This window comes from Microtus pennsylvanicus, chromosome 17 (genome assembly GCF_037038515.1).
Source record: "Microtus pennsylvanicus isolate mMicPen1 chromosome 17, mMicPen1.hap1, whole genome shotgun sequence".
NCBI classification, from domain to species: Eukaryota; Metazoa; Chordata; class Mammalia; order Rodentia; family Cricetidae; genus Microtus; species Microtus pennsylvanicus.
Window position 1 is genome coordinate 16,473,914 of NC_134595.1, and position 24,865 is coordinate 16,498,778.

The 24,865-nt window shown below is 38.7% G+C and overlaps 1 protein-coding gene across 2 annotated transcripts in view; it reads left to right on the plus strand.

Moving 5' to 3' along the window:
* The window catches only part of Tmem232 (transmembrane protein 232), a 273,538-nt gene that overhangs the window by 73,377 nt on the left and 175,296 nt on the right, over positions 1–24,865 (plus strand). For both annotated transcript variants that reach the window (XM_075951450.1, XM_075951451.1), the window contains exons 9-10: positions 4,639–4,762; positions 8,782–9,019. In XM_075951450.1, the coding sequence (XP_075807565.1) occupies positions 4,639–4,762; positions 8,782–9,019 (362 nt within the window). The remainder of the gene's footprint in view (positions 1–4,638; positions 4,763–8,781; positions 9,020–24,865) is intronic.

Sequence of the window (24,865 nt, forward strand, 5' to 3'; positions counted from 1 at the left end):
TCAGTGTGATTGCGTCCCTCTTTGGCTTGACAGTATTTACTAAGGAATGGCTTTCCATGACACGGAGCCCCAGTCAGTGTTGTACAACTTACATGACATTGGAAAAGCCGTAAGAGCAGGAACGAAAGATCCAGTGGATTGACTGCCGTTAGTGGCTGTGAGGACTGACGGGAGAGGGGACTCGGTGGTGGTGTGCCTGAGAAACAGTAGTCTCGGCTCCCTGACAGTGCCTTCATCTGCTCCAATGGCTTCCTTGCCACCACAGTAATGAAGGAACTCCTGCCACCCCGCGGAAGGACCTTCTCAGCAGGCAGGGTCAAGATCAGAATTCTCATGTAGTCATCTCTTTCAAATATAAAACAAAGCAATCAGTGCAAGAGAAAAGAATTCTTTTAGCTGTGTGTCCAGAAGGGCTATATCAGCAGTATCCCTTACACAATGAAGACTGGACTAATAGATTTCTACCAACCCTACACTATTTCGCCTGCCAATATACTCTTTATGGCATTAAACTAATTATTTAAAAGTTGCTAATTTCTACTTAGAGAATGAGTGGTGTGTTTGTATTTAATTCCGTATGCTTTGGGGGAATCCTCGCATCCCGCTTCCCATCTTGTCAGGGAAGCCCTGGAATTGTAGGTATGTTCCACACCGCATCCAGCTTTACACGGATTTGGGGGATCAAAACTCAGGTATTTGCCCTTGTGTGGCTGGTACCTTTCCCACCAAGCCGTGTCCTTGGGCCCCTGTAAGACATATCTTTAAGAGTTATGGTCTTCTCCAAGAATCAGACTGGTACTTTTCCCCAGCCCTTGTCATATATTTTCACTGGTCCCAAGGGAATCTGCTTGTCCAGTTTTCTCTTTACTTATCCCAGAATGAGAAGGAACCCATGAAATTAGACGTTTAGAGATTTTGGTGTTCACAGACGTTAGCATTGTGTTTTAGCACAGTGGCCTTAAGTAGTTGAAGACACTGTAATATTCACGGTCCTCCATGTGTCCTGGCTCCCGGAAAGACCACTCCTGCATCCCGACGGCGTCACTTCTCCTTGTTGTGCCCCCCCCCATACCTCTAAGGATTTATCATTTGAATTTTGCTAACTCTGAAGAAAGACAAAGAGATAAAGGAAAAATGAACTACAGAACGGAGATTCTGGATACACTTTTTAAAATGCCAGTATCCTAAGGAGAAGGATTATCTGTATCTTTCGCCCGATTTTGTGACTCACGGGACAAACTGAAGATACATTTCCCGTGATTATTTTCCCCTGCACTTTTTCTGCGGGACACAGGCTGCAGTAGCATTTCCCTGGCCATTTTTTTAGTGCGCCTCCTAATCCAGGTCTGCCAGTTTCATGGCTTGAGCTGTCCCTTTAATCTACTGCGTGTCACCTTTTCTCGTTACCCGTTTTCAAGGTTCTGTGGATTTTTGACACAGTGTTTTCTGAAATACGTGTAGCAAGGTTGGGATAACCTCTGTGAATGTAACTAATTGGAGACAGTTTAATCTCATTTTTTTTTTTCCGAAATGGCCACCCGCTCATGGAGAACGCACTATAGAGACAAAGAGAATCTAAACTCTTTGAGATGCCGCCAGCCTCACTTCCGTACAGATGTATGTGGGTGTAAAGAATTGCGAAGCCTTGGTCAGCCTCTTTGTTTACACGATTAGGGGAAATGCGCAATACCTACTACACCTTTCTTGGTAGCTCTTTAGTTTCAAAGCTCTGGGACATCAAGTTGCTGATAACTCAGTTTTTCCTGCGTTTTAATGAGCTTGAGAAAGAGGTAGAGGTGCCTTGACATGATTAGCCCCTTCCGGCTCTAGCCCGTCCCTCTGTGGGCATTGATTTTTCAACTTTGACTTTTAACCAATTTCAGCTCCCACGTATCGATGCATCAGTTCTATTTTTGGCAGAAGCAGTTTTGCTTATAGACGGTATTGCAGCTTGCAGCATTGATTCAAAGTACTGCGTTTCTGGTGAGGCAGCATTTTTTTTTTCCTGCCGCAAGCGGCTGGCACGGAGATGGTTTTTCAATCCATAGTTCAGTGAGTGCGTTCTAGTTTGAATACAGCTTTCCAGACATTAAAAAAAGACGGAAGAGAGAAAGGCTATGGAGGGAGGATGTCCTCAGGGGCGGGGCGGGATGGGGGAAGCTTCTGAACTCTGTCTTCCCTGAGCCCTGACTCTCCTATGGAGTGTGCGTGGTGAGTGTGAGGAATGACTAGGAGGTCACTGGGCTCTTCTCAGCGATTCTGAGACTTTACAGAGAAAACAAACTCTTTTTAGCCCTGGAGAAATAGTCGTTCAGTTCAGCTCAACACTCTTATCCAATTGTTTCAAGTTGGCGATCAGTGACTGCCAGATTTTGCTACTTATTTATTTATACAGATAATTAAATTAAGACCGAGCGGGGTCTTAAAAGGCCGCACCATTTGTTCAACAGCATATATTTTTTGAAGTAGCAGATCTAGGGTTCTGTGCAGTATTTCAGACTCCGAAGTTCTCTTTTGTACATCCTGTGTTAGGTGTATCGGTTGGGATTCGGTCTTCTTTGTGTTAGAGAAATCTAGCTACACTTGGGTGACCAGATAGAGCTTCTGTCTTTTGCAGGACAAAGATGCATTCTGATGTAGACGCTTAGGTCCTCCTGATTTGTGTTCTGCCATCCCCTATTGTCACTATAGTGTGGGAGTTCACATTCTGGTATTAGTGTGTATTCCCCGCAGGAGGAAAAGGATGTATGAAGAAGATGGAAGTTTTCTCTTTCTAAATATGCTATTTTTTTATTAACCAGAAAAATGATAGTTTACCTAGGAGTCGGTCTTTGTATATCTCCTTTTGTGTTTTGTCTTGAAACAGTCTTGAAGTGTAGCCTGGGCTAACTTTGGGCTTAGAGTCCTCCCACCTGAGCCTGTCAAGTGGTGGGATTACAGGTGTGCATCGCCCACACCTGGTGATCTGATTTCGTTTCTATCTCATTGGTCAATCAACATCGCAAGGTACTTTCAATAGTCAAGGACATGAACAGTTAATTCTAAGTCAAATAAATGTACTGAGATACATCTAAGTTTTATCTCAGTGCATTTTGACATAGATCTGTCGTTTCTGACAAATTGACTCATATATTCCATCTAAGACACACAACATTCCATGTTGAGGGGACAGTCTGTGCCAAGAATTTTGCTATCTTGAATGAAGCTCCTTTAAGCAGGCAGCAGTCGGCACCCGCCATAGTGAGGTTTAGTGTTGGAACACTTAAGGCATGACTTAGAGAAGAGAAGATTGCAAAACAATACGATACGCCGGGGAAGATCTTAGTCACAGTCAAGTGAGCATTAAAGGGAATGTATGCATGCTTCTCAGGCTTATCTGTGTCTACAATCCATAATGTTAAAAAGAAAGGTATTTGAAAAGTCTGAAATGAGTCTAAAGCTGTCAAATTTAAATCAGGTAGGATAATTGGCGTGAAAGCTCTTTTAAGAGCCGAAAAACTCTCTGTATTTAGGATTGTCTTTGTCTCGTAAACAGTCTTGTGCTTTTTATAAACTATTTTATTAGCATTTATTGATTGTAGAAAATAATGGCTTTCATTATGTAATTTTCATACAGGCACAGAATGTACTTTGATCATATCTACCACCCCACAGCTCTCCCTCAGTCCTTCACCCCTATCCCGCAGGCTCCCAGCCCTTCCCACAGAAGGGCCTCTTATCTCATGACTGCTTTGGGGATCTAGATTCTGAATAAAAGGGAAGTAGAGGTACTTGTTTTTCTGAACCTGGCTCAATTCACTTAACAAACGAAGTATATTCATAGAGAAAGAATGAAGAACAGACCTCACCTTAATGGCCTGAATAGCGCAGTAGTGAAATTCAGACATACTTGTTGAATACCCTGGGAGATAGGTTTATTAGCTGCCTAAAGCCAAGGCAGTAAGCAGCTCTATTGGCAGGCAGTTTTACAGTTGCTGTCTCTTAATTCTCTTTCAGTCTGTTTCTCTTCCAGTTGGTGAACTGCAAACAAGGGCATGAAATGTAAAATTTCTTGAAAACCTCATTACATATGAACATCTGTGGCTAATGACTTTGATTATAAATTCCCACTCACATAGCATTAAAAAACTAGCCTATGATCTCAATAATTTTTGTGAAATATACATTTTATTTTGAGGTATGTCACTTTTCAAAAAAAACAACATAATACCAAGTTTTTGGAATACTTGCCTAGATAGTTTGTCACTTGTTCTGTAAGTTTGGAAAGAAAACATTCTTCAAATTGATCCCATTGAATCAGTCACAAGAAAGTGAAGTCAGAGGCCCTTGTAAGGACCTGAGGGTTCTCTGGAGAGCTACAGCCTTTGAATGCTACGTCACGCAGGGTCTATGAACAGATGGGAAATATGCTTAGCACTTATTATGCCAACCCTGTCAATCCAGTATCTTTAAATTCATAATCATTCCAAAATGTCACTCTTTTTTATAATCCATGCCAATCAAAACCTTTCAATATAGAAAATAAATATAGCTGATAATGTAAACCTTCATTCCCTTTGTCTTCAGCACTTTTTCATTGAAATTGATTGCTATTATTTTTTTTTTTATTAACGTCTTTGTCACTTGTTCACAATCCAGGTTGGATTCAACACTGGCTTTGCTGGTCCTGGGGGAGGCTGCTAAGCTGAACACGGCCTGTTTGAAAGCACTGATGGATGTTGTGAGAGATTTCCTTTTGGACATCGTGTCTGTTCAGAACCAGGTACCACCTTGCAGTTTATTTGTGAAAAAGATCTGACTGCAAGCATGCTTTATTCTTATCCTTCTGTAAATTGAATATCACATTTGAGCATATGATGTGCATAAATCTGTAGTAATTCTAATTAAATATAATTAATTTATAATTATATAAATATAATTAATATATAACGAATTATATATTAAATATAAAAGTGAATATTCACTTACCACAACTTCAGGATTTATCATAAACATTTTTCTTTATTATCATGTCTATTACACTTTGTGTTTTGCTCTTTCACTCTTAAATCTCTTCGTATGCACTTATCCATCACTAGAAAAGACACACACCATGACAGAGTTAGAATTAGAAAAGCAATTAGCTTCATATGCTCATTTGTGACTGTGTTCATCACCTGAGTTCAGTCCTTACTTATCTCCCAAAAGTCTTTCTTGTTCTCTTTTCTGCGTGTTGTACTGTAACCACGTGTACATTTGTTTACACAAAACATTTATTATTGACTAGATTCCACACATGAGGGAAAAAGTGTACAATTCATTGTGAAATTCTAAATGCCTATTTGAACAATATAGAAGTTCACTAAGATGTATAAAGCTCAGGTCTGGCTAATTTTAGTGAGTGGTTTATTTTATTTGAAAATTCTTTATAATAATATTTATGAAAGTTTTGAAAATTTTACAATGGAAAGGGGATCATTTCATTCTTTATTGTTGAATATTAAGTTTGTTTTTCATTTTAACAGTTAAGAAACAATATTGAACTAAAGTCTTTTAAATTTTTGAATTTGTTGACAGTTTTGTATATGAATATAGTGTATTGTGATAATATCTATCCTAATTATCCTATCTTGCCACTTCCAATTCTGCTGACCCCCCTACTATTTTATGTCATTTCCCCTCTTCTTTGTGGTTGATTTTCATTTTTGTTTTAATTAATTTTTTATACAATATATTCTGATTATGGTTTTCCCTTCCCCAACTCCTCCCAATCCTTCCCACCTCTCTACCTACCCATCTCCACACCCTTTCTCACTCTCTCTTTAGAAAACAAACTAAAACTAAAACCAACCAACAAATCAATCAACCAACCAACCAACCAACAAACATACAAAAGAAAGTACACAGGAAACACACACACATACACTAAAACTCATAAAAACACAGAATTGGAAGCCATAATATATAAGCAAACCATGTAGAAGCTTTTTGAAATATATATGTACATGAAGGAAATATATATGAAGCCACCAAAAATTGGGAGGCAATTCCCAAGCTAGACATGTTTTTCCTTCTAAGCAAAACCTTTATTGCCAGGAATGGGTTACATCTGATTGAATTGTTGGCCAAAGGGGTCCCACTGAAACTCCTAAACATCTCAGGATGTTGTCATGGCTATTGGTTGCTTTCCACAAGCTGAATGTAAGGCCCTGTTGCTGAAGACAACACTTAGTTATCTTATTGAATGTGGAGAAGCCAGACTGGTGCCTAACTAGAGCCTTGACCCCCAATGACTAGTGTTCACGTAACTGGCGGGTACCCTGCATGCTACCAGAGGAAAAAGATAGCCACCAACAAAGCTACAAACCCTGTGATCTACCAAGTTAAGCTGCCTGCAAGAGCTTCTCATGCAACAGTGGCATAAACATTGAGCAATCTTCTTTTTGACACTCTGAGTTTAGTTAGAGTTGCTTAGAAGAGGGTGAGTAGGGGATTGTTCACTGGATTTGAGTTACTTTACAGTGGCTATGCAACTGAAGAAAATCATTAGTTGCTAGGAGATTCTCTGGTGGGGGTTGGGCCTCAGGAGTCCCTCCACCAGCAATGACAGACTGTGGGCTCAGGATCGTGTGGGCACGAGGCAGGCACCCATAGCTTCTGTGCTTTTGTGATTGCAGCAGCTATGTCCTGCCCTGAACAGTGTTTTCACAGCAGTCTGTCCATCCTCTGGCTCCTGCATTCTTTCCACCCTCTTTTCTGCAATGTTTTCTGGGCCTTCAAGAGGGAAACATAGATACACACCCTGTTTAGGGCTCATCACTCAACTCTCAGTCCTACCATTGGACCAGGCATGAAACTATATTAATTGCCGTCTAGAGTTAAGACAAACCTCTCTGTCTGCCTTACTCACTGTTCTGTTTTCTGTGAAGAGACACCATGACCCTGGCAACTCTTAAAAAGGAAAGCATTTCATTGGGGCTGGCTTACAGTTTAGAGGTTTAGTCCATTGTCATCTGGCGGGGAGCGTGGCTGTATGCAGGTAGACATGGTGCTGGAGAAGTAGCTGAGACTTCTACATGCAGATTTGCAGGAAACAGGAAGAGAGAGCCAGTGGGCCAGGTTTGAACTTCTGAAGCCTCACAGCCCACTCCCAGAGACATATTTCCTCCAACAAGGCCACACCTACACTGACAAGGCCACACCTCCTAATCCTTCCAAATAGTGCCATTCCCTGATGACTAAGCATTCAGCTGTATGAGTCTGTAGGTGCATTTCTTATTCGAACCACTGCATTGTCCAAGGTTAAGAACAGCATAGTACTAGCCTACGGGTTTAAACATAAACATTTAGAAGGCCCTTTGACTTCGTGTCCATTTAGTAAAAATCACTAGTATATTCCCACTTAAGGCCTGTGATCACCACAGCCATAGACTTTTGACCATATTTAGAGTATCAGACATCTGGTTCTGTGGACTAGACCTCAGAGGAAATAACAAAGTGGTTGGTTACTCGCAGAAAGTCCTGAGGCTGTTGCACCAGTGGGCTTGTGTCGCCTGCACATTAGTATTGTAGCTCTCAGGTCCACAGCTGGGCAATGCTGTTGATCTTGTCTTGCAGCAGTCTGCACAGGACACTGGAACTAGGAACTCTAGCCATCGTGGAGGAAGCTTCTAGATTCACTCCCGCTTGCTTCCCCTTATCTGTAACCAAAGTACGTAGTATCATCATCGACAATAGGATTTTTGTGTCTAGAACCAGCATTCTTAAAAATGAAATTTTAACCGCATTTCACCATCCCTTTTAAATAAGTTGGTGAGATAATATGATCTTTTCTCTTTCTGGCCCCCCACCCCTCTGTGTGTGGTGTTTGTGGCTGTCTGTAGACCAGAGACCAATGTCTAATATGCTTTATCTTATATTTTGAGACAGTCTCTCATTGAACCTGGAGCTCACAGAATGGGCAAGCTGACTGGTCAGTGAGCCCCCGAGATACTCTGTTTCCCTGTCACAATGATAACATTCGGGGCCTGTATTGCCACCTCTGGGTGTTTTCTGTGAGTTCTAGGGATCTGAATTCAGGTCCTCATGTTCGTAGAGCAGGCATTTATGCATGGAGCTACCTCTCCTCTAGTTGTCTCCTTTCTTTTCCTATGAACTTTCCTATGAGCTGTTCCTACGAACAGGTTATTTGGACACATTCTTAAATTCTGTCCTGGAAGTTGTAATATTTTTGTATGTATGACTATCCAAGTTATATACACTAGAAAAGACTATTTTCCAACATAATGTGGAGAGTAATATTTTTTTAAATTTATTGTTTGAGCACTTCATGCATGTAAATAGTGTATTTTGATCAAATCTATCTCCCACTTCCGTGCCGCTTTCTCCTACTTTTCCTCCCAACTTCTTATAGTTTTTGTTTCCAGTCCTCTGAGAACACTTAATGCTGCTGGTATGTGGATTGGTATAAGGCTATCCACTGGATGACCACCTGGGCAGCGCATCCCTGAAAGAAACAGACTCACCCCCAATGAATTAATTTATCTTCTGTTGATAACAAAAGAAACCTGTTGCTTAACATATATATCTGTTACTTAAATTTCTGAACCTTTTTAAAATAAAGCATACTCATCTCAAAGTAAGGTTTAATGAGTACATTTTACAAATTTTAATTTGTTTTATAACAACTGCATAACATTTGAGTACTTTTTTTTTGTTACAACCCTACCACACATACGGTGTCTAGGGCTGATGGGATGTACTTTGATTTTCTAAAGCACACTTTTGATTTTTCTGTTTCAGGAAGAGAACAATAAGGTGTATGATTTTTCCTGGGCGTCAGACATTATCTTCATATACACAACAATTCTTTCGGAAGTGTGTTTGTACGCAGCTACCTCCTATCTGAGGAAAACAGCTTTAATTGGGTTCTGTGGCTGCATAAGTCCACAGGAGGACAAGTCAGAAGAGCAGCCCGAATTAGAGGGAACAGACATTCTAAGTCTTTTGAAATATTTTTCTTCTAAGATCTCTCCTAATTGTAAGTAACATGCTTTCATTTTAGCGAATAATACTTCCTCAATATCCCTGTTTTCTATGTATAGTAACAGCATTTCACAAAATGCTTACATCTAAATATGAAAAATAGCTTTCAAGTCAGCAAGACTTCCTAGGGTCAGTATTTTATAAAATAGATTTTTAAAAAAAAAATCAATAATTGTGAGACAGATGATATGTAAGACAAGCTCAGGGAGTTTCTGGTTTCCATGATGTAACTGTGCAGGTAAGATGGCTGAGGTGACTGGGATGTGTCTGCACTGCTCTTTCCTCTTCACGCTGCTTCTCACTAAGGAATTTTCTTCTCTGTTTCTGTAAGTGCCTGCTTTTTCTCTCTTTCTCTCCTGCTCTTTTTGTATCAAGATACTTCTCTTTAATTATTCCATCATCACCCTCACCATCATCACCTTCATACCATCATCATCATCATCACCATCATCATCATCACCATCACCATCATCATCATCACCACCACCATCATCATCATCACCATCATCATCATCACCACCACCATCATCATCATCACCACCACCATCACCATCATCATCACTATCACCACCACCACTACCATCATCATCATCATCATCATCACCACCATCATCATCATCATCACCATCACCACCACCATCATCATCATCATCATCATCACCACCATCATCATCATCATCACCATCACCACCACCATCATCATCATCATCATCATCATCATCACCACCACCACCATCATCATCATCATCACCATCACCACCACCACCACCATCATCATCATCACCACCACCACCATCATCATCACCATCATCATCATCATCACCACCATCACCATCATCATTATCACCATCAATAACTATGACTGTAATATTTTGCTACAGGGTTTCAGTTGGCCAGATATTAACCACCTTCCTGCCTCAACCCCCAATACTGGGGTCAGGCTGCTCCCCCCACATGCGACACCTGCTCCTTTCTGCTCATGGTACCTCTGACTGTGGTTTATTGTTCATCCCTGACTCCATACCTGCCTTGAATGCCACATCTAAAATTTATCTTAGTGTCGTGATTCTTGAGACAAGCAGAAACACTGATATTACTTTTAAAAGAGGGATCCTAATTTGAGAAGACCTTTCAGGCTGATTGGACCTCATGGGTTGCAGCTCCTTGTTTGAGGCTGTGGTAGGTTGGCACTTTCCTCTATAACTGAGTCTAGAGAACCACCTCCCAGTTATACATCTTTACTCAAAACCGCAATTTCCTGGTACAGCATGAGCTATGTTTAGTCTAATTTGTGATAGTGAGATTTCAGTGGTAGATTTTAAGATTTAGCTCCTAAAATCTGGCTGATATGTTTTTCCTACTTTTATTTTATTGAAAACAGATATTTTCACACAATATATTCTAATTATTGTTTCAGTTCCACAGTTCCTCCATAATCCTCCCCACATTCTCTTCTGTTTTAAAATCATTTTCAGTATATATTGTCTTAATTAACAAATTGTGTTCTATAATTTCTGAGTAAATATACCACACCTTTTCTCGTTTTTCAAAATTATTTCTCTTATAGGTATCAGTTTTAAACAGGCCTTTATCCTTTAGTGCACGATTCTATTTCCCCAGTGTTAGCAATATTGATAAGTGGCGGTCACACCTCTATTTACTCATCTCCTATAGCAGCTCAATACGTGTTATTGGAATCGGCCATGAAGAAAGTGTTCTGTAAATCGTAGGCCTTGATTATTGTCTTGTGGAACTTGGTATTTCTGACCTCTTTGGTAGTGAGTCCAGACATGGTGTCTCCAAGGGGGCAACTTTTCCTCACAGGATGACGCTTAACTCCCCTAAGCTGGGACCTCTTTAAAACTGGTCATTTACCCCCTCTTTTGCAGTCTATCCCCCCCAGACATTTGCTAATCCATCAAGTTAATTTGTTCATTGTTAATATTTTCTTACATTTTAGATGCTCTCATTTTTCCAGGAGATTTTATGTTGCTCCAGAATTTGGTTGAGTCCTTGGATGAGGCACTGTGCTTCTCCTATCATCTACCATGTTCTGTTCAGTTTTCAGGCAAACACATCCTCAAAGCTGTCTTTCCCGTGCAATGGTGTCATCAGCAGACCTATTGGGCACCTTCTTGATATATATGTGCATTTCTTTCCTCCCGCTGCACTGCCACTTCCTGAAGACAGCTCTTGAACTCACCTTTGCCAAGCACAGTTGCCTATAGACGTTTTCTTTACATTTCTAAATCCTGGTACACACACTTGTTTCCATCTGGTATGGATTTAATATAAAAGAAAAGTATGATAACCTCAAATTCTAAAAATTCTGATTATTTTTTTGCTAACTTTCGCAAACATGGATACTTACAAAAGAAACAATAGTTTTATTAGTATTGGTGCCCTTCCATAGCTGTTTGCCTTTGTGTAAAACCCTCCAGGGATTTCTGAATGTTATTGTTCCAGCCACCAGGCAATGCTATGAATTGAAGAGACACATCTACAGATGACTGAATACCACTGTTTTAGTCTTTAAATGAATAATAATAGAGAGTAGGTGGCAGTAGTCTTTAACAAATTGGGTTCTAGAAGGCGCTCTTGGTATATTCACATGTCATGTAGAGACAATGAATAACTTTTTCTTCATTGACACCATGATTGCTTTTTATTGCATAAGTTCTAATTGGTACATCTTAGCAATAAAAACCTGGATTCAGATGTTAGGGGGTGAAAGCTGAAAGATCAGAGAAGCAGAGCAGTCAGTCACTAGAGATCTTACCTCTAAGACTCTCAGCTTGAGAAAAGACAGAGCTCCTCTCTCTACCCTGCCTTATTGCTTGCTCTCTCTGCCCAATCATGTCACTTCCTGTCTGTCTGTCCAGACCTCCAGACCTCTATTGTTAACTAATGGCTAGCTCTGCCTCTGATTTTTAGGCAAGCTTTACTTGTAGAGTACAAACAAAAATATCACCATATTTCTCCCTTTTAGTATAAAATTAAAAGGTTTTAACTAATAAAAAGGATATACAATAAATACAATAACTATATACAATATGTACAGGCAATAAATGCATAAAAAATATCTAGTCCATTAGCAATTGACAAATTCAGAAAACATACTCCACATCTATCCTATGTTGGTGAGTCCAAAAGGTTGTATCTAATTCACTTTCTATTCTAACTTATATTACAAAAACTATCTTTTAATGTCTCCCAACCTTATTCACTTTATACCTCTTTAGTGAATTCTTTTTCTGAATCTGGTAAGAAAGAAAACTATAGCTATATAGTCTATCAGAGACCCAAGAAGGAAATAATATTACCTGAGTAAGCAGGAAGTGTAAGCAAGTGACTTCCAAAAAGTGTGAGAAATGGCAGAAACAGCTGGCTGTCTAACAGTCACCCAAAGTTCCTCTGCAACTTTAGGGCATCCATCTTTGGCATACAGGCATAGCATATCGGATAGCCTTTTCTGTGATGCAGGATCTTCTGTAGGGCTTATCCTAACTTGTCTTGGCAAAGTTTGGCAGTCCTTTCTTTTATATCTTGTTTGTTCAATTTGTGTTCTGGTTGTCCAATTAGGACAGCATACTGTCAGCAGTCAAGGCAAGGGCACTTTCTTGCCCAATGGCTTACTTTTGCTATACAGAAAGTAAACTTCATAAACTTCATATTGAGTTACTTTGATGTCTATCATCTTCTCTGAAATAAAGAAATAGATTGGTATTGCCATGGACATATATGTCTTACTGTCATAAAAAGATAAAAGCCTATGTTATTAAATATCTTAAATACCATATTCTGTAGATCTCTGAAGTACTTGAATATGATCTGTCTATCTAAAATATATCTGTTTGACCTTGAAACATACTTAATATGACTACAAGTTTGATTGTAATGACTAACTACTAACTTGTATTTATGTTTTAAATAGTTGGTAATAATAACTTTCAAGGACTAGAAATTTGTGTTACATTGTTAAATGAGCTGTATAGGTATAATAACTTGAATAAGATTAGAAATATATATAGAGTATGTTCTAAAAAATTAATCTCAAAGTAGTATTAATATACATAAATTTATATCAGGGTAAGATACTTTACTAGTAGTTGCTTTCTTTTGTTTAAAAGTAGTTCAATAATTTATCTTTTAATCCTATTTTTATATCCTTCCTTTTTCCTTTTCAAGATAGACTCAATAATCTACCTTTATATTCTATCATATGCCCCTTTTTTCTTTTCAAAACAAGAACCTTGGATCTAATTTCCTTTGTTTATCTTTTTTTCCTGACCATTACCAATAATAACATGTAAACAACCCCCCTAAACAATGACAAATTTCCATAATCCATTGAATGACAAAAACCACCTACCCCACCTCTTGGGAATGTGGATATCATAAATTTCCTTCCTGCTGTCTGGGAGTGATTGTATCTTTAGTGGATCCTGAAAAGAAAAGTTTGGGTACTTGTCAAGTCCTAGGAGAGGTAGCTGTATCAGTTGTTGTCTAGTATCTGTGTAATGGGAAAGTGCAGGGCTTGTCTCAGTAGGAAGTAGTCTAGAAAACAATGCCCACATTCTCAAAAAATGCATGATGGATGTTTGTCTTTGTTTAGCATGTTGGTTACAAGTTGTTACGGAAAATGGTTAGGAAGAAAGCTAAACAAAGAAAATTAGATTCAGGGTTCTTATTTTGAAAAGAGAAAAAGGGAGAAATTCTGTGGAAAAATGCTCTTGTACACTGTAAAGATTTGTCACTCATATTGGTTTAATAAAATGCTGATTGGTCAGTATTCAGAAAGGAAGTTATGAGTGGGGTACCCAGACTAGGAGAATTCTGGGAAGAGGAAAGACAGAGACACCATCACTAGCTTTATCTCTGAACATAGGATATTGGACCCCCAACTCTCATGTTTCTTTGGGGTGCATGGCTTCTTGTGTCCTTAACTGTCATGTTTATTTGTAGGGAACATCAGCACCACACAGCCATAGGTAACAGTGCCCTCAGTGTAGGCTTTTCCAAAATGATTGCTGGGAAATGTAGGCCCACCATTCTAAAAAGTGGTTGATAATAATTATAAAATCAGCTCTTCCATCACATAAACTTGTGCTTTTTCAATTTTCTCTCTTTTTTAAATTAAAAATGAGTTTTTTTTTTTCATACAACATATCTGATCACTGTTTTCTCTTTCTCAAATGCTCTCATATTATCTCTACCTTGTTTCTTTCTCTCTCTCTCCCTCCCTCCCTCTCTCTTTAAGAAACAGGCAAATGAAAATAAACCAGAATAAAAAAATAAATAAAAATAAAGAGGCACAAGAAACACACCCCAGTCACCTCTACACAGCCACCCACCAAAACAAAACAATAAAAGTACAAAATCAGAAACCATAGCATAAAAGTAAAAGACCAGTAAGGGAAAAAAAAAACCCTGAACAAAGAAATATGAAATAAAAAATTTACGAAAATACCATTGAGTTTGTTTCGGTCAACAAACAAACAAAATAATTTTGTGGCTTGCAGAATTTAAGCATGGCCATCTATGTGACCGTGAGTTTGGAATTATTCCTTGGAGCCTGATGGGCTAACTCAGCAGTGTCTGTGTGACTAAAGACAGCATCTTTCCATCTCCCAGAATCCATTAGTAGCCTGTAACAGTGGGAAGGGGCAGAGCCCTGTGTTAACTGCTGATAGGCCCCACCTTGTGCCTGTCGCAGGCAGCTGCAGGTGCTGAGAGACCACGATTGCATCGGCTCTTTCATGTCACAGGATAGGACTTTGCAGCCTGCCCTAGCTAGGTGTCTATCACTGTGATAAACATCATGACCCAAAGAGACTTGGGGAGAAAAGGGCTTATTTCCAATTACATTTTAACGTCCATCACAAAGTGAAGTCAGGAACTCAAGACAGGAACCTGGAGGCAAAACCTGAAGTAAAGGCCATGGAGGAAAGCCTTTACTTGCGTGTGTGTGTATTATAAAATATATTTTTAGTACATTCTAAAAGTAGTGTAACTGTAATACCTACCTAATTTTAAACTATTTTCATCAGCATAATCATTGCAACTTTTTACGTTTATGCTAAATGTATGTCTAAATATTTCTGATCAATTATAAAGGAAATTATTTTCTTGTATTTCATTTTCTGATTGCAGACTTATGGAATATGGATACATCTTAAAATTTTTATACTCTTTGGCCTTGCTGAATTCATTTACTAGTTTCAGGCAGATTTTCAAAGGACTCATTCAGATTTTGTATATCTATCACTATGCCTTCTATAAATAGGATCTCTTTCTTGGTGGATATTTATATTTCCTTGACATGATGCTTCCATGGAACCTTTGTATAGTGTTGAACAGATGTGGTGAGAGCAGGCACTGATGGGGTAAAGCATTTGACCTCTCATGGCTAAATTATTTATTAGCAGTGGGTTTTTCATAGGTGACTTTTTATCCATTTTCAGAAACTCTCTTCTATTAATAGGTTTCTTGAATTAAAATTATTAGGATTATTCTTATTTTTGGCTCATTTTTATAAGTCACGCTGGTCTCAGATTCAACCCATAACCTAGGCTGGTCTTGAATTTGTTGCAATCTGTCAGCTACCGCCACTGGCAACTGGAGTGAAATTGGTGTGATTGGTTTACACAATTCAGTATTTCTTCCCTGGGCTCTCCTAAAATTTATAACCTTCAAATTTGAACGGGAGTAGAATTCTGTCATGGACAGAGAGAAAAGAGAATGTTTGTGGGTATAACACTAAGTTATAACTTTAATCATGTATGGCAAATTTTTATTATTAGTGCAAAATTACTATTAAGCACTTTCTTTATATGATGTGTGTTTACATACTCCATTTAGATTATTCAATTAAAAATATCTAGCATCAGTTCTGTTAATCCAGAGAGGAAGAACTGCCTATTTTTTAATGTATCATAAATATTAGGATGTGAATTTGAATATTCTTCACTTTATATGAATAACTTATAGAGAACAAAAGCTGTTTTGTTTTTTAAGTTTGCACATATATGAAATGGGTTAGTTATGGAGAATAGGGATTGAGTTACAGTTTGATAAATTTGTTTTCTTACACTAGACTTTGGACAAGGAGACAGGATAAGCGTTGGTAAGGAAAGGATGGTAGGCACCAAATGCACTTGAGAATTCAAGTGGTTATTGTGGCAGTTAGGTTGGCTAGGGTAAGTGCTGGCTCTGGCACCTCAAGCCTGGTATACACAATGGAATTACCTGAGGGGTCAGGATGAATATCCAATTAATCTTAATCATTAGATACCTCTAGTAGCTTTTTAAGATATCTAAATTGCCATGTGAAAAAGATTTATTTAGAACCTGGAAAACCTAGGTTTCGTGAGCTTCCCCCTTATAATAAATAAAAATGTAATTGTTTTATCCTTTAGCTAGCCTGGTTATTTCCCATATAATACTATGAAAATTTAATTTTGGAAATAGTTTCTATATTATGAAACTTACTTACTCTTATTTCTCTAACTTGAAATGAAACAACAGACTACATATTCTGAATGATATAAATGTATAAATCCTAATTAAAATACTGGCATATCAAACCTAGTAGTGTGTTAAATTGATAATGTACCATCATCAGAGCATTTTCCCTAAGGATTCAAAGAGAGTCAAATGAGGACATCTCACCTCCTGCAGCTCATAAGGATAAAGGACTTATTTGTTAAACATACCAAAATGGCACCGATTAAACTGAAAACAAGTGTATGGTTAAAACAAACACAGAAAAACAGAAGCTGGAAGTACAAACTTACTTTCTTAAGTTCACAGGGGTTTAATTAAGGATCAAAATCAACATATGACATAAGCCTGAAAAACTACAAGTAGTATCCTTTAAGTCAAGGAGGTGAGAATTTCTACATTACCCGTACATATTTTATGATAATATGAATATCCTAACCAATGTGATAAGCTAGAAAGAGAAGCAAAAATAATATTGGGAAAATATCTGTGGGTGATTCAAATGTCTGCTTGGAATATTTGATAATAAAAATAATATTACCCCTGGCATTAGGGGACAGTTACAGGAAATACATATTTTTATAAATACTTTTCCTGTATATCAGTAGTAAATAAATAGAAAACGATTTTACAAAGCAATCCATATACAACAGAAGCAAAACAAAATTCCAAGGACTATGTGTTATAAGAAAATAAAAATCCATAAACTTTATTTGAAAAAGATAATTCAAATAGATCAATTTGAACTTTGTCATGCAAAGATTTATGTTCTTTTTAAGTTTGTCTACAAATCAGGGGTAATTACATTAGAATTTTCAAAATAAACATGCAAGTTAATTTTATGAACACTCTAAAACATAGTATTCAAGGACTCATAAAGTTTTGTAAACATAGAACTACTGTAATTATGTGCACATATATTAGTGAAAGAATGAACCACATATTTTCACAAACAAAAATGAAGCCATGTGTGTGTATTTGCATCTGTACACACATAGTTGCTTTTCCTGTAGTTTGAATATTACATATAAGATACGTGTTCAGTTCTATTTATGTAATTTTGAAAATTTTATGTACTTTATATCATGCAGACATACATGTAAAATAATTTTAAAGTATCTTTGAATATTCAAACTCAACATTTTATATTCATAATTAGAATAGACTAAGGAGGGAATTATAGGTGGTATATAGCCACATTCTACCGTAAAGTACAAGGTACATTAAAGACTAAATAGTGACTGTACAGTTTAACAACAGAAAAACTAGTAAAAAAAACCCTTCAGACAAAATAAATGTGACTCAGTCCCTTCACAAGAAACACTGTGCAAGGCACAGAGCAGACAGAGGATCTGTCAATGGAATCTCAGTATCCTGCTCTATCCAAGAAGCACAAAGAATATTCTTATGGAATATTGCTAATAAAAATGTTTCAATGAAGAGACTACTTCACAACAGATTTCCTAGTATTTGGGCTTTTGCCATCTTTCTGCTCATTCTTCTGTGATGTTCCCTAAGTTATAGATAGAAGAGCTGTGATGTAGCTGTGTCCAGCGGGGCTGGGCTCATTGTGATAATCTGATCTCCTCATTGCGTTTAGCTGTAGTTTTCTATGATGATCACCATTTGCTGTACAGAGAAACTTGTTTGTTGAGGGGTGGTAGCTATGCTTGCATGTGGATATGAGGGTAAGATTTAGGATGTACAAAGGAATCATGCTGATTTATCAAAGTGGTGATCACAGATTGCTTTCTAAGGCACAAACCTTGAGAAGTTGGCTTGGTTTCCAGTATGAGGCATGACTTCCCTCCTGCAGAGAGGGTCTGATGTACAGTTAGACAGCTGTTGGTTCCCACCAGCACAAAATGCACTTTTATGAATAGCTTGCTCTGCTGGTCATTGTTGTGACCAAGGAATTGCAGTCTGGTAGGACTATCGGTTGCTTTCCTCCCTTGGCAAATTGCATAATATTTCCTGGTACTGTGGAAAGTAGACTAGAAGAAGGTAGTTGTCAGGTTAGATCCAGCTCAAATAATCCAAGTCCTGTGTCCTAAGCATACTGTGTCTTTATCATTGGGGGCTTACCCTCAACCCCTGAGAGGCCACCAAGGGCAACAGCTGTAGTCTACCTGGTTAGGGAGTTACTTGGTCTATCTTGGCCACCCATATAAAAGGATGATGGGGGAGAGTCTTCTGTTTTGTGTTAATTTCATTGGTTAAATAAAGAGACTGCCTTGGCCTTTTAATAGGACATAAAATTAGGTAGGCGGAGTAAACAGAACAGAATGCTGCGAGATAGAAGCTGAGTCAAGGAGTCGCCATGATTCTCCCACTCCAGACAGATTCAGGTTAAGATCTTTCCTGGTAAGCCAGATCGTGGAGCTACACAGATTATTAGAAATGGGTTAGATCGATATGTAAGAGCTAGCCAGTAAGAAACTGGAACTAATGGGCCAGGCAGTGTTTAAAAGAATACAGTTTCCGTGTAATTATTTCGGGTATAAAGCTAGCCGTGCAGGCGGCAGGGTGGCGGGAAAGTAGCCCGCCGCTCCTAACACAACAAAAGGAGGTTTCTCTTGCCTTGACAGGGAAGGGAGAAAAGTTTGTGTCCCATGGCTACACAAAGAACTACAGGCAACTACTGACTGCAGTAATGAAGTCCTATGAGAGGAAGGGTCCCCAGTAGAGACAATGCCTTTGTAAGGTTTGCCTAGACTAGGGTAAACACATCATACAAATAAATGAATATGAGGGACAATGAGACTTTTTCACAGGTGTCCCTCAGTCTTTCCTTTTACATTTTTCTACTTCTAAGGATTCTGGATTTTCATGCCTGTGTTTGTTGTTATTTTATTACTGAACACACACACACACAATTCCAGGAACAATGCAGAAGACTCTCTCTCTCTCTCTCTTTGTAAAATTGGAGGGATTGGTTACATGAGTGGTCATTAGCAGCAAGGAAGCTAGAGAAAGTGACTCTTAGCATCTCAGTGCAAGCAAATTTTATGTGGAGTGTAGATGTGAGTGGGCACCTGAATGGCTGTTGTAATGGGTTTTCTTTGATAGAAAAGAATTTAGGATTGTGTCTTCAGTACAGAATTCTAAATAACTTATTCATGTATGTTATTATCTTCACATTCTAATAGTCATAGCATCAGAAATGTAAATAGTCAAGGGATTTATGTATTTTGAGTTTACTATCAGAGGGCTTTGTATATGCTTGATATCTGAAGATTTAACGTCACCTTGTTTCATAACCTTAAACAGCTAGCTTTGCTGTGTTGTCTTAGTTAGCTTTAGTGATCAACTCAACACAGTCTAGAGTCATCTGAGAGGGAAGCTGTGATGGACTGTGGTCACGGCTGTGGAGCTTGTCTTGATTATTAACTGGTGTTTAAGGAGCTGTGGGCTGCATTCCTGAGGCTCAGCTCCCAGCTGCCCGGCTAGCTTATGCCCCAAAAATAACAACACACAAATTGTATTCTTTTAAAGACTGCTTGGCCCATTAGTTCTAGCCTCCTAATGGCTAATTCTCACAATCTTGCCTAACCCATATTTAGTAATCTCTGTAGCACCAGTCTTACAGGGAAAGATTCAGCATGTCTGACTTGGCAGTTGGCTGCATTGCATCTGCCATGGAGAGGAGTGTGCATCTGCCTCACTTCGTCTTCCTCCCAGCATTCTGTTCTGTTTACTCTGCCTACCTAATTTTCTGTCCTATTAGGCCCAAGGCAGTTACTTTACTTAACCAATGACCTTCCTCCATCATTTCCCCTTTTTCTGTTTAAACAAAAAGGAAGAAAGGCTTTAACTTTAACATAGCAAAATTACATACAACAAAACAGTTACCAAGCAGTAATTACAGTTACAATATTTATATCTATTTTATCTTTTACCATAACAAAGGAAAACTATAACTAACCATTCTTCAACTCCATCAAAGACTCCAGAAGGATATAATATCACCTAAGTAAACAAGAAGTAAGAAATTTCCAAACTCTAGAAATGACAGAGACATTTTGCTGCCTGGACAGTTACCCAAAGTTCCTCTGTACCATTGGGGCATCCATCTTCGGCCTACAGGTCCATAGTATCCAGAGACATTCCATGAAGCAGGAAATTTCAAAGGCAGTTCAGTCACTATCTGCTGTGTCCTGTAGAATGTCTCGCAGACTCCTTCATGAATCAGGAACCCCAAAAGATCATTTCACCTTTAGGCAAATTCAGCAGTTCTCTCTCTGTGGGTTCTCTGTGTCCATTTTATACAATAGTCCAGGCAAGAGCAGTTTCTTGCCCAAATGGCTATCAAACTCCATAAGGTGCCTCTTCAATGCCCATCTTCTTCTTGAAGTAGATTGGTGCTGCCAGGAGCAGAGTGTCTCATTGTCATGAAAAACCCTAAGTTATTAAAACATTAAATATTTACTATTCTGTAGTCTTTGAAAGATATGAAGAATGTCTATCTAAAATATATCTATGTACATCTAGAAAATCTAACTAACATAACTACAAGCTTGATTATTATTAATGATTATCCATTAACAACCTATATACACTACATTTTTAAATGAACTACACAATCACAATACCTTAATTAAGAGCAGAAATACATATACATATAACAAAATTGACCTTAAAATCCATACCAATGCAAATCATTCATATCTATATCATATCCCCCTTTAAACGTAAAAGAACATTTATAAACAATATTTGGGAAATATGGGTGCAGTTATTTCTCTCCAAACTGCTTCCTGCTGTATGGGGGCGCTGTTATTCAGGTCTTTCATGGTATAACCTGTGTGCTAGATTCATCTCAGTCAGCAGTCGAGTGAAGTAATTTTTTGAAGGTGTTCACAGCAACCCTTCAGGAGGGCGTGGTCTATCATACAATATTGGGATAGAAGCAATCCACAGGGTTTCATCCTCTGTGAAAACAAAAGAAGAATCTCTTTTCCAAAGTATCATATCCTTAGATCCAAATTCTGAAGTCAAGGTATCTTCAAAATATCTATCTTGGATTAGTTCAGCAGCATTTATAAACAAATATCTTTTAGCAGATGTTGCTCCTTTCTCACCATTAAAACAATTCAAAGAGAGCATAATAACATACAGTATCAAAATTCTCCGTTTATTTTCCATCTTTGTACGGCTTTATTTTAACTCTATTTTGTTTATTTTTACTGTTTGAGACAGGCTTTCTGTATATCTTTGTCATGGAATAACTCTGAAGACCAGGTTGTCCTTGAACTCTCAGAGATCCACTTGTCTCTGCCTCCCAGGTGTTGGGATTAAAGGCGTGTGCTACCACACCTTGAAGTCACAGAGGTCAATCTCCCTCTGCCTTCCAAGTGTTGGGATTAAAGGTGTGTCCTACCATACCCAACTACTCTCTTTCTTCCTTTATTTTTGGTTTTTACTTTAAGAACTTTAACTTTTAGTCTGCATATATTTTTAACACACTGTAAGTCATTTAGAGGTTTTCTTTGTTTTTGAATCTCTCTTTACTGTATTTCTCTCTCTTTTTCTGACCACATGAACCTTTAAATTACTGAGCAATATGGGTGGGATAAAGTCGTGGCTTTGCTGGCTAGATCCAGCCCATTCCTTAGCTTTCCAGCCTCATGGCAGAGGTACCACTGGAGCCATTTTTATTGCCACAACTCTGTGGCGTTTCAAGGTCCCTCCAGCAAGCAAGCTTCAGCAGCATGTGCTTGCAAACCACAGGAACCGCCTGCATGAAAGAGTCAGCGTTTGCCCAGGCAGGACAGCCCAGAAAGCTGGCATTTTAAAACAGCAGAACTTTTTTCCTGCTATTGCTGAAAACAAGCATTCAGTCAGCTTTTATCAACACCATTTAAGTGTTTCGTGGCAAGACCTCTTAATGAGCTGCAGGGTTTTGCAGCCAAAGCTGAGTCAGGAAGCCTCTCTTAGATGAGAACACTTGCTTACCTCTAGCAAGCAGAGCAGACCCGAGAAATTGCTGCTACCAAGAAAACATGCTTTACTCTGTTATTTCCCAAGCTTTCTCAGATTTTCTGTGGATGCAGTTATCCACGTCTGGGTGCCATTCTGCTGAAGGAACTGTGGGCTGCAAACTGGAATAGGAGGGACAGTCCACCGTGGGCACCACCATCCCTAGACAGGTGGTCCTGGGCTGTATAAGAAAGCTAATGAATGAGACAGCAAGCATAGTTCCTCCAAGTTTTTTTCTTCATGTCTTTCCCTGCCTTGAGTTCATACTCCATCTTGCCTCCATGATGGACAGTGACCTGGAAAAAACTCTTTTTTTTTTCCAATCTAAGTTGCTTTTGGCCAGAATCATCTATCACAGCAGAAGAATGGAAATAGAATAGGTATATTATTTTATTTTCACAGACACCTGAGGCATGCCATGCTTTTTCCAGTCACTGCCCTATTGCTGTGAAAAGACCCCATAACCAAGTTAATTCTGATAAAAGAAAGCATTTCACTAGGGACTTGTTTAGGGAGGTTTAGTTCATTAGCATCACCGCAGGCAGACAGGGTGCTACAGTGGTTGAGACTTCTGCATCCCGATTCCCAGGCAACGAGAAGAGAGAGATACTGGGTCTCTTTCTAAAACCTTTGAAACTTGAAACCTCAAAGTCCACCCCCAGTGACACACTTCTTCTAACAAGGCCACACCTTCTAATCCTACTGTATCAAACAGTTCCATTCCCTGGTGATGAAGCATTCAAATATATGAGTTTATGAGGCCATTCGTATTCAAACACCAGAATGCTATTTTATCTTATTCACATATAACCCATATGTGTGTAAACAGTTTTTTTTGTGTTGACAACTTCTGTTCTTAATTAAAATGTAGCATTGTTTAGATACTGATAATTTTGTTACATTTGTCAAATACCACCTTTTCGATTTTTTAAACTTTATAATTTTCTGGTTTTCTCACTTAGCTTATATTGCCATTCCATCTACTTCCATTTCTCTTGTTTTAAAAAAGAAATACTCAGTAACTCAAACACCGAGCTCCTATGAGAATATTACATATGCCTTGACAGCTACATATAACTTGACCGAATGCACCTGAGGCTTGGTCTAATCTACCCTCTTTGAGGAGTGACCTAAACTTGACCCAGGCCTGTCTGTGTGGTTTATGTGTTTGGTGGAAAGTCTATTCTGGAAAGAAACAGCTCCGCTGCTGTGCTACCGTGCTGCCTCTGTGAGACGAACCGCACTAAACAGCTTGGCTTTGGCTCTGTGTGTGTCTCTTGTTCTAAGACTGGGAGTTGGGAGATAGTCTGCCTTCCAGCAGTATGCTTCTCTATGCATCCCCACACATATACATACGCATGCACACAGAATTACACGCATGAATGTGTGCCACAAATACTTGTTTACATGCTGTCCATGGTACATTTGAAAATATAGCCCTCAGCCAGGGGGAGAAAAGAATTATCAGTAAGTTGAGCTTGTACAATTAATTATCCACTTGACATTTAAAATTTTAATGATCACGCATCGTAACTGTACATAATAAGTTTATTGTTCCTTGTGGAATAGGTCATTAGATAACTAAAAGAAACTGTAATACAGTTTCTTTTTATGTCTGCTAAGGAAAGAATCCGTAAAACAGAAATTACAGTGTTAAAAGATACGATTAGACAATTTGCAACAATATTTTATAAAATCTGCGCATTGAAGTTGGTTAACATTAAAATGCAGATGAAGACTGGAGAATGGGTGCATGTTATGATGTAGAGATCATGATGAAAGACACTCGCTTCTTGTTGCTTTGTCATCCTCACTCCCTTTCTAAGCTTGACGGCGGCTATTGCTGGACTAACAGCAAATCTGAACTCTTTTTCTCAACTAACCTGTTGTGTGATTTTGTTTATGTTTTAACAAATAAAGCTTGCCTGGAGATAGAAGTGCAGAGCTCAGCCACTAGAGGCTAGGGAGACTCGGGAGACAGAGGCAGAGGGATCTCTGTTAGTTCAGGGTCACCCTGGTCTACACAAGACTGAATCTGTCTAAAAGAGAAACAGAGTTCACATAAAGTTGATTCCAGTATTTGGGATCCCACGCCTTTAATCCCCAGCACTAGGGAGGTAGAAACAGGAATGATATGGCTGGGTGGAGAGAGGAATATAAGGCGGAAGGAGACAGGAGCTCAGCACAGTCTGAGGTTTGGTGGATACAGTCACAGTCTGAAGACTGATGGAGACAGCTGCAGTCCAGGGTTTGGTGGAGACAGATAGAGTCTGGAGATACAGTCTGAGGACAGGATCGCCCCTTTGGTCTGAACTCTCTAGTGGTTGGCCTATCTGCTTCTTTGATCTTCAGCATTAAC